The 11,081-nt window shown below is 42.0% G+C and overlaps 1 protein-coding gene across 1 annotated transcript; it reads left to right on the top strand.

Annotated features, from left to right (window-relative positions):
* Positions 1-840: 840 nt before the first annotated feature.
* EIF3A (eukaryotic translation initiation factor 3 subunit A) lies at positions 841-10,402 on the top strand. The gene is made up of 5 exons (XM_035329343.1): positions 841-978; positions 3,931-4,121; positions 4,321-4,457; positions 8,721-8,884; positions 10,158-10,402. Exons 1-5 carry the CDS (start codon positions 930-932, stop codon positions 10,385-10,387), a joined length of 771 nt encoding a protein of 256 aa, XP_035185234.1. The 5' UTR covers positions 841-929; the 3' UTR covers positions 10,388-10,402.
* Positions 10,403-11,081: the final 679 nt, after the last annotated feature.

Below are 11,081 nucleotides of genomic sequence, written 5' to 3'. Positions count from 1 at the left end.
AAAAGGGCTTGTTCAGCACTACAAATAGTATTCAAATTCTTTTGTATAAATCAACAGCATGGCCTGATGTAGAGCACCATGTGTGTACAGCCACCCAACCTGAGAGATAAACCAAGGACATGGAGAAACTCTCAAGTGAAGAGAGACACAAAAAGCAGAGTTGCTTCTTTTCCTTGTTTTTACTCCCAGGGAATGCAGTGAAAAGCGTTGGGCATCGAGGGGCTGACTTACACAGACACACCCAGATCACTAGAACTTCCATACAAGTGCCTTCTTTTTTTTCTTAGTTTTACCCATTTTTCCATTTAGCAATAAACTATGCTTGCAAGCCAACATTAGAAGTAAATTTTAAATGTGTTATATAATAGTTATGAAACTTTCAGCAGCTGTCATTGGGTTGATATCGGTGACCTTGCTGCAGAGGTGTGTGTTTCTGCTGAAGGACTGAAGAGCACAGTACACTAAATGCCTTAAACGGAGACACGCCATACTAGCATTTATTAACCCAAAATATCCCATTAGTCATGGATTTAATTACTGCTGTTCTAATACTTTATCAGCAGTGCTATGGGACTTTTGGGTGCAATTCGTGTACTTTTGTGTTGCTTCCAAGTCAAAAGAGAGTTTTTCAGCGAGGAAATGCATGAGTAGCCTAAAAAAAAACCACCCTGCCACGAGCGGCTGTCACAGAACAACTGAGGTGGGAAGGGAGCCCTGAAGCCCACCAGGGACCCCTGAAGCCCACCCAGGCCCTTTTAACCACGCCGCTCCCCATCCCCGCGCGCGTACTTCCCCCGCGCGCGCTCCCGCCCGGTTGCGCGGCCCCGTCTGGGCGTGCGGCGGCGCGCGCCCCTCCCCTTCCGGCGCCGCGTGCCGCCCGCCCGAGCCCGGAGCGCGCCGCCGCCCTGTGAGGAGAGGCCGCCGCCATCATGCCGGTGTACTTCCAGCGGCCCGAGAACGCCCTGAAGCGGGCGAACGGTCAGTGCTGGCCAACCCCTCAGCCCCGCTGGGGCTCCCCCCGTTCCCCTCGCGTCGCGGCCGGGTCTCGCTGTCCCCGCCGGGTCCTGCTCTGCCCCCGTTTGGCGGTGCTGAGGGGAGGCGGCGGGGCCCGGCCGCATGGCGCCGGGCGAGGCCCGGGCGGGGAGCGGGGAGCGGGGCCTGGCCGTACGGGTCCCCCCCCTCCCAGCAACCGGGCAGGCCCCCTCAGAAGCCGGGGGGGCAGCGGGGAGCTCCGGGACGCCGAGGCCGGGCTCCTGAAGCCGCCCGGCCTGCGCCTCGCGGGGTCTGCCCGGCCCCGGCCCGGCTCTTCCACGCTCGGGAGCCGCCTCCGGCCCTGGGGGCCGCGGGGAGGGCAGGGATGGGAGGCCTTGAGTGCCCCGCCGGAATGAGGGGACCCGGGGGGACGGCGCTGCCTCCTGCCTCGTGCCTCTGCCGTGCACAAAGCCGGGCTGAGGGTGCTTATCGGCTGACGCCTTTCCGGCTAAATATACGGCTTTGGCGCTTTTTTTTTATAACATCCTATTTTAAGCGCTTAGTAAAAGCATTTAGGCTCGTCGTTGGTACAGGATTGCTTGCAGGCTGCACGCTCAGACATCCAAAAATTACAGATGATGTATGGGGCTGAAAGGATGGCTGAAGAGGCAGGGTAGCGTAGGGATTACACGTAATTCAGTGACTATCTTAAAAACCAAGAAATAATGAATATTACATCTCAAGATTCCTAAAATTAATTGTATAACCATTCCTACAAACGTCACAGATAAAAAATATGGAAAAAAAATATGACATTCAGTGCTTCCTAAAATAAAGTTATGTTTTAGCAGTCCTTTTACTGTTAAAGATGCATATATGATAGTATGCAACCATCGATTCAACTTCAGAATTCCTGGGCGGGGAAAGTTCTTGCTGAGGAAGTCACAGCGTTGGAGTGGCTTTAAATTGCCCTTTAAATAAGCTGTTGCATTTCTGCTTTCCTGGTATCGAGCACTGTTAAATTCACATCTTTTGTACTGCTGCACATCTGTTAAATCTGAAGGAATTGAAGGAGTGGGCTTCAAGGAGTGGAACTGAAGGAAGTATTTTCCAGACGAGCGCTGACAATCCCACGCCGCAGTAGACTGAATGGAAAATATGGCAAGCTGGGTCAAGTCTTTGTGGCCTGCAGGGGCTCAGGCTTGTTGCTGATTTAGATACCTTTTTGTATTTCAAGTGTTATAATGTAAAAACTAGAAAAGATGTCATTCTGACAGCTATTCCAGGGTTAATGCTCTTACATTTGGTTTGTTACAATTCTTTGGTTCCATAACCTACACTTCCCTATGCTTTACAGGAGACACAGTGCTGTATTTGACTCTTCAGGTTCCCTTTGTGTTCGCTTTTACTACAGTGTCTGTTAAATTAGCTGTAATTATTTGATGTTCTGGCAAGAACTTGCTTGGCCAGAGTTAATTAAAAGTTTAAGCTGAGTATGAATTAATGTTGTGCTTTGTCCAGTTATCGACCACTGCGAGCTGTGGTGCTTGGAAGGGCCTGGCATTGTTGCAAGATTGAACTTGCCTTTCAGGTTCATTTTCATAAATAAAACCCAGTAAAGCTCAGCAGTAATTGCCTCAAAAGCAGCACTGAGATAGAATAGCAGTTTACATCATAGGATGGAGGATAGCTTTATTAAAATTCCCTTGGCAGGTTTAAAATACTGCCAAATGCTGTCACGTTGTAACCTTATTTATCTTTATATGTGACTCTGTATTTTTTTCTGTAAAGGAACTTGCTCATCTTACGCAAGCTCATTATTTACATAAAGTAGGCCCTGAACACCTGATAGTGTGGTCCTTAAATTACATCATTACTGCTCTTTTCAAAATGCACCATTTAGCCATGTTTAACTTAACTTCTGACATTCTAAAACTTAGAACACTGGTTGTAGGTGTTTTGTTTTTTTTTGGTGTGGAGTATGACAAGGACTGTACAAAAAACTCATGGTCTTTGAAGTTCATCTGTGTGCCTGAGCACCTTCAGCAGGCTCCGACTTTCTCCTATCCTGCCACTGTTTCTTGAGGAATGCAGGCACTTCCAAAATACTTTGTAGAAACTGAGATCTCCATTCCTCTTTAAGAATACACTTACCTTTATTCTCAGTTGTATGCAACTTTATTTCCTCCCCCCTTCCACCTTCCTCCCTCCTCTCTCTTTATCGGTAACCTGTTTGTTTCCCATTCTCAGCATTCTTTTGACTTGCTTTTCGTGGTGAATGCCTTCAGTGTAGGCGTTCAGCGTGTGTGTTGGTAGGTGGCTGTGCTGCTTCACGATGTGATGTGCTGGTGGGTGGTTTGCTCTGTTATGTACTGAGCGGAACACGCGGTGTATCACACAATCACAGAGTTGGTTGGGTTGGCAGGGACCTCAAAGCCCACCCAGCCCCCCTGCCATGGCAGGGACATCTCCCACCAGCCCAGGCTGCCCAAAGCCCCATCCAGCTTGCGCACCTCCAGGGCTGGGGCAGCCTGTTCAGTGCCCCACTGCCCTCATAGGCAGGAGCTGCTGTGATGCTGACAGATCCTGTTAGATCTGTACTGCGAGGCTCGTGGTGGGTGTTTGTTGTCCTTCATGATGAAACTAGCTTTAAAACTGGATGCACGTATTTTATTAATATGTATGAAGTGCCTAGTCATGCCTTGATGGATGGAGAGACACCTCTGCCAACCCAAAATTTGTATGCTGATGGAGAGAGAGGTCTGCATTTGTTTGCCAGTTACGTCGCTGAAAAACTGCCTCTGCAGTTGCATCTGCCAACACTTTTGGTATAGCTAGGTAAATCAAACCATCAATGGAACTTGGTTAGAGCTGATTAAATTCTAAAAGGTTACAGTATTAATCATAATAGCATGTATCTTCTAGTTAGCAACTCTGCTAATTAGATTTTACTTTCAGAATTCCTTGAGGTTGGCAAAAAGCAGCCTGCCCTTGATGTTCTCTATGATGTTATGAAAAGTAAGAAACACCGAACATGGCAGAAAATCCACGAGCCGATTATGCTGAAGTACCTGGAACTCTGTGTGGATCTCCGCAAGAGTCACCTGGCAAAGGAAGGGCTGTACCAGTACAAGAACATTTGCCAGCAGGTAGGGCTTCTGAATCGTTTCTTTGTTATTTGTAGCAAATGTGGTTTGTGTCAGCTGATGTGATCTAAATGTAACAGATCTGTCTTGACTCAGAATTAATCTGCTTTTTAGATGTTCTTGGTTTTGTAGCATTTACATCTTAAATATTTGCTGCCTGTTGTGGGGGGAAATAACTTCACATGTTCTGCCTTTGGCGTAGGTGAACATCAAATCTTTGGAGGATGTTGTTCGAGCCTATTTAAAGTTAGCTGAAGAAAAAACAGAAGCAGCTAAGGAAGAATCCCAGCAGATGGTACTGGACATAGAAGACTTAGATAACATTCAAACTCCAGAGAGGTAGGAGGCCTGGCTTTACACTGTAAGCACTTCACAGCAGAGTATCCTTATTTTTGTGTTTATAGAGCACTGACACAAGGATTTCTAGATTTTTGGTGAATGTTCGGAGTGTATATATATGAATATGTACATACACACACGTATCTATAAAGACAACAAGGAAGACTATATTTTGACATTCTTCAATTGAGACTTTATGTGATTTTATGAATAGTACACCTGAACAGTAATTTCCCCACTTAGTTATTAAACTATGGCTTTTGTACTGATTTACGAGGTGCATGGTGCAGTTAAATGACTAATACCACGCTGTCAGATTATCTAAAGTTTCAACCTGTGGTTTTATTTTTTATGCGCTTACTTTCCTTGTATTTTAATGGCGTTATGGAATATAAGATTTTTTTTAAAATGCCTTGATGTCAGCAGCAGAGATGATGTTGGAATTTGCAAACTGCTAGGGAACTTATTGAAATAATGGGGAATGAAAAAATAAATAAAAGTGGAAGCTGAGTAAGGGAGAAGATTCACCGTACTGACAAGTCGGAAGCACCTGCGTAAAGAAAGCCTGGATGTTTTACTGGCAAGGGTACCTAATAGGTGTTACGTGGATACAAAGTGCTTTCTGATGGAGCACACAGGGGACTTGTGATCTAAAAACACAGCTGAAAATGACCATGGATATGAGGAATATAATGGAAGAGAGGGACTAAATTTGTACTTGGAGTGTTACATGCTATGCTAAAGGACACACCACAATGTTACGATGGTGAGACGTAGACATAACTGGATGCTGGAAGAAGGCAGAAGAGACAAGCTAATGGAGAAGACCTAGAGCTGAGGAACAGGTTTGCTTCACACAAAACAGAAAATCTTAGAGGGGGAATTAGTAAACAAACAGGTGAAGGAAAGAATCAGAGAAGTGGATCTACCAAAGAAGAGAGAGGGAGAAGAAGGTGATGAAGCAAGCCAGGTGTCAGTGTCCAAGGAATATTGATGATGATGCAGGAAGGAACTGTACCTTCAGGGGAGAACAAGAGGTAATTGAGCAGCCTCTTTCTAGCTTTCACTGTATGAATGGGGGCATCTTTTTCAAGAGGCCAGATCCAGAATTGGATAAAATGAATACCTCTAATAGAAAGATAGACAGCAAAAAAAGGGAAATGTGGGTTATGTGTTCAAGTGTAAGAATAATAAAAATGTGGTAGAACAGCAGTTGCAGTTGGAATTCATCTGATGGAAGATAGTTAGGAAGCTGAGAACTAAAGATGATGTCTAGAAAATGGAATACGAAGGATGTTCTATCAGTAGCAATAGAAGTAGGAAGGGTCACCTCTATTGAACAAAATCCTTGCATCTGTAGTAAAAGACATAAGCAGTAAAGAGAAGAAAAAGGAGATGCAGTCCCGTGAGTTGGGTGACAGCTTTCTAGGGTCTGCTGAAATCTGCATTTATAATGGTGTTGGTGATTTTATTATTGAAAGCTGCTTGTTATCAGTTGGGAAACAAACACTATTAATGGTATTAGGCCAGTTTAATTCTCTCATGTGGTAACCTTCAAACCTTTTCACCACGTTGTGCGTCTGCAAACAAAAGGAAATGTTACTTTATGCTTGCTGAGGTAATAGAAGAAAAGGTGTAACAAATACGTTCTATGTGTCATAATTAATTGGATAGAAAATGAGAATTTAGGAATAATGGAAAAAAGGATCAGTCAGTATATGGGCTTTTGTTTCTTCGTAGATCTTCAGTTGGCAGACAGCTTAAGCAATAATGACACGTTGGATGAACCATTCTCTGGCTTTTGGTTTCTTTTGCCTGTGCAAGAAGTCAGTGTTCTGTTGTCAGAACGGTTTGTGGGAGAATTTCCTAATGTGCTTCAGGCAAAGTGGGGTTAGCTCATACTGTGTATTTATGTTCTTCAGATGAATCTGTTAATTTTAGGAAATGGTCATGTGAACACTGCTAGTACAGCTGTGTATGTGATGATAGTTCTGGAAAAGAAGTGGCAAGGTGGGGTAATATGATGAGTTTGGGAGAGGATAATTGTCTATATCCTTGGAAAAAAAAATCAAAATGTGTAGGTAATAAATTATGAATTCCCATAAGTGAAACCAAATTAAACTTTGCAGAAGTTATTAAGAGAAACAATAAAAGTATGCTTAGCTGTAAGTGGAGAATTCTAGGAAAAAGGGTGGTGGAAGTCTGATGGGTTGAGATTGGCCATCTTAGGTGTGGTCTGAGTACCAAAGCAACACTTCAGTGCTGCTTTTTTGTAAGCATATGGATTCTGGAATAAAAGGAACATGCTTTTTAGGGGCTTGGAAATTACTTAGCCTGAGATGGATGGAAAAGTCAGCTTCATTGTGTTGAGTGACAGCATAATTTCCATTGTGGAGTTCTAAAAGTATCAGCTGATATTTCAGGTACTAAAGCTCCGCAGGTAGCCATCTGAGCCGGCAGCGTGGTTTCTCATCATCCACAGGTAGGCCTGAGGAGCAGTCTGAACAGCTGCTGTTATCTTGTCTTGATCATTATAACGTTCAGGTTGTTAGTGTGTGTTCTGAAGAAGTAGTATGTGGGGTTAAAACACAAAAACAACTCAGCACAGGTTTGCTGAAGGGTGAATGACATCCGGTAACTTAAGAATCTTTTTTTGGTGGTTACATTTTTTAAATTAAAGAAATGCCAGGGGTGTAACGAGGAGAAAAGTAAAGCTGTACCAGATGGGGTGTTCTTCAGGTTGGAAGGTGACAGAGTCATTGCCCAGGGAGAGACAGACAACATGTAATGGTGCAAGGAGGTGGAAATCAAGAGTTAGGGTGAAGTCTTTCAGTGAAAGTCTTGGAAAGTAACTAGAAAAGTCAGTCATGTCTACTGTTGGTACAAAGTTGAATGAAATTAGCAGTGAGGACGCTGTAGATAGTGGTGAGGAATGGAGCTATAGAAGTCAAATACAATTCACAGAGAATTCTTGGAGTAGAAGGCTGTGGATTTGCATGTTAACAGCAAGGCTCGTTGGCTGCAAAAACTGAAAAGGTTAAAGTTCTGTCGTCAGTAGTTGTTCCAGGATGACAGTGCAACCAGTGACATGTGACCACAAAAAAGCAATTGCAAACTAACATTTATTAGGTACTATGCTCTGGTGAGGACTGAGATTTTTTAAAAAGTAATCATTGAGAAGGATCTGAAGAGACCATTAAATCTTTTATACTGAGACATAATAAGTTATAAAATATTCCTTAAATATGCTTCTCTCATCTCTCCTTCAGTAACAGGAAATCCTCAGCTTTCCTTGTAATTCCACGTTATTTTCAGTGCATGAAACAATCCTTGTTACAGAGGAATCCCACTGATACTTAGACACTGAAACTGACTGCTCATTTCTAGTATTCTAGCTTTTAGTGTCAAAGCATTGGTTAGAAAAATAGTATATTTGTGTTGGCTGGAGAGATCTTTGGTTAAGCAGTGAGAGAAATTGCAGGATACTTTTAAAAATAATAAGGTATGCTTGATTATGCTGAGATACTTCTGTGAGTATCCTTGACAAAGTGTGTTGGTAAATTCAGACTTGAGTTTTGCTATAATGCTTCTGGGTTGTAAACTTATCCTTTATTGATGTCCAGTTCGCTTGCTGACAAAATTAAAGACAGTAAAAGGTGAACTGATTAGAGGTTACAAATAAAAGTAGAAGAAGAGAACGTATTGAGCCTGTCTGTTTCTCTGTGTGACAGCATAGGAGTCGTCAGTGAGAAAATAAAATTCATAAGGCACACATTTCTCCTGTGTCAAGTATCAACAAGAAGTGAGCTCTTCCTGGCAGTGTTGCCGGTGACTAAAAAGGAAGTGTCAGCAAGTAGCAAAGTATCTGAGTGGCCAGTGATACTGGGGTCAGATAGAAGTAACAGTGTGCTGCTCCTTGATGGAATGGGGAAGGTGAAGATCCTACAGCTAGTTTTCTTTGGCTTTCTTGTGTGAAGGACACACAACCTACAGAAGTCTTCACCTGTGGAACTTGTACATATCAGTGATATATGCAGGGCCAAGGTTGGAAACTTAACATCAAGAAAAGATGTCTACATCCTTTAAAGGAAAACTTTGGGGGATCAGTTTGAAACTAAGGAGTAGCTAATTCAGCAACACATAGCTGTTTGTATTCCTACAATCTTGTCTTAGATCTTGATGAGAAAGATCAATGAGAACTGTGGGGAATAAAACACTTCTGTTTCTCCTTCTTTCTCCCCCCTCCTCTGTTCCCAACTGTAGTGTTCTTTTGAGTGCTGTAAGTGGAGAAGACACTCAGGACCGTACTGACCGACTGCTTTTGACACCGTGGGTTAAATTTCTGTGGGAATCGTATCGGCAATGTTTGGATCTTCTCCGAAACAATTCTAGAGTGGAACGTTTATACCATGATATTGCACAGCAAGGTGAGTTGAAAAGATGGAAACTTACAGCATAATGACATTCAGGACTTCGGTGTTACGTACTGTAAAACTAGAAAATGAAAAGTTATTCCTATGTGGCTAATGCATTAGAGTTGAAAAACGGTTGATCTCTTATGCATATGCATGCACACACACTGTTCTTTCCTTGCATATTCTGTTGCAATAAAAGATTAGTGTACAGAAACCTCCATAAGGAAAGTGTGTAATTTTAATAAGTTATTTTTTTCCCTGGACATACTGAGAATATGAGAACAACTGCTGCTGTGTCTTTATTTTTTATTTTTTTAATTTGCCGATAAAAGTTTTTTTTTTTTTTAAATCTGGAATGGCAGATGTATCCTATGTCAATAAACTTGAAGTAGTGTATACAAAAAGGTACTATAAAATTATCATCTGCTATCAATTTGGACACAGAAGTAACTTAGCAAAATATTATTCATAAGTTAATAGGAATTAACTTAATAGGGCTGATTCCTCCTGGCATTATTCTGCAGAAAAATTGTATTTCTAAGAATGAGTACTTGGTGTGTTTATCTTTTTTTCTTAAGGGGGAATGAGAAGTGGAAAAATACGTTCCATCTTTATGTGTAACTTGAGGCTCTGTATTTTTTGAAAAGCTTCTAGGTTTTTACCTCTAGGCCCAAACTGTGCAAATATATTAGGAAAAATGGCCATCAGATGAGCTCTAGGTGCCTTACTGTGTGTTGAAGTCTCTGTGCAACAGTGTCAAGAGCTCCTATTTTGACTGTCTTGGTAGAGATACTTCAGGATTTTCAGTGGCAATAGCCCAGCACAATCAGGTTTTCGAAAGGAGCTGTAGGATCAAAGACAACTTTTCCTGTTATCTTCAGCCTTTTGAAAGCTTCATTTAACTTTACCATACTAGATGGCTTGAGATTTTTTTTCCCACATTTTATGAAGGCGAAGCTTTAATTCTTGCTATTCTCAGAATTGTATTTGCACATAGTTCAAAACAAATCTAGAATCACTGCTTAAATCAGAATGTTCTCATTTGATTCAAAGCATTCCCTCTGCTCCTTAAGCTTAATTGCATAGAAACATCTTATTTTTTTTGAGGTCAAGCTGGTAGTGCTCTGCATTGTAACTTATTATGCGTGACTGATTAGATCTTGTTTGCTATGTCTTTGGACTGTAAATGAAGATTCTTTAAATGCATCGATTTACATATTTGAATCCCATTTAGGACTACAATGAAATCACCATTAGCAAACATTCTTAATTTGTCTTTTTGCAGCTTTTAAGTTCTGCCTGCAGTACACACGTAAAGCTGAGTTCCGTAAACTCTGCGATAACCTGAGAATGCATCTGGGGCAGATCCAGCGTCATCATAACCAAAGCACAGCAATCAACCTCAACAACCCTGACAGCCAGTCCATGCACTTGGAGACCAGGCTTGTGCAGCTTGACAGTGCTATTAGCATGGAGCTGTGGCAGGTATGCAGCAGGCCTCTAATCACACAGTAGCATCCAACCTTTCCAGAATCTCTTCCACGCAGGTCATGTTTCATGGTGTATGCTCCAAGGTAAAAATAGTTGAAGAATAAAGTTTTTAGTGTCTTGAGTGCACTGTTGTTATTTGTGTATTGAATACTTCATCTGATGCTTCTGGAACTGCTGTTTTCATGTAGTGCTTCAAACCAAGCTTGTGCTTGTAGTAGTTAGTGGTGAAATGGTTGGAGTTGCTTTGAGTTGGGAAGAGGAGAAGTTGACTGATGTCTTCATCACTTACATGTCGTGTTCTTATGGACTAGATCATTGCGAAGTGGTTGGCAAATGTCAAAGCCTGTTATTAGGCTGGGGCCCCAGCACTTCCAGTTGAAGTATGCTAGTGTCTAGCCAGTGGAAGGCACTTTTAAAGTAAATTTTTCAAAAAGGTGCTTTGCTTTTGGAATCTTTATAATATCAAATTCCTAAAGAGTCAGAGTCATCACATCAGTGAATTTGGAGAATACTCTCTGCTAACGCTGATTCTTTTTTAATTTTGGAAGTAATAAGGCATTTCCAAGATACATTTTTGTTTTTAGGGAAGCTGTAACCTTTTTTGATTACAGATATGATTTGTATGAAAAAAGTAAAAAGAGTAAATAGTAGAATTGCTAGAATGATAAAACAGTTTTTTTTATTGGTTTGTAGATTGAAAATCTGATTTTTTTTTTTT

This window comes from Oxyura jamaicensis, chromosome 6 (genome assembly GCF_011077185.1).
Source record: "Oxyura jamaicensis isolate SHBP4307 breed ruddy duck chromosome 6, BPBGC_Ojam_1.0, whole genome shotgun sequence".
Classification (NCBI taxonomy): domain Eukaryota; kingdom Metazoa; phylum Chordata; class Aves; order Anseriformes; family Anatidae; genus Oxyura; species Oxyura jamaicensis.
Note: the sequence above shows the minus strand (reverse complement) of the source record. Positions and strands in the feature narration are given on the sequence as shown.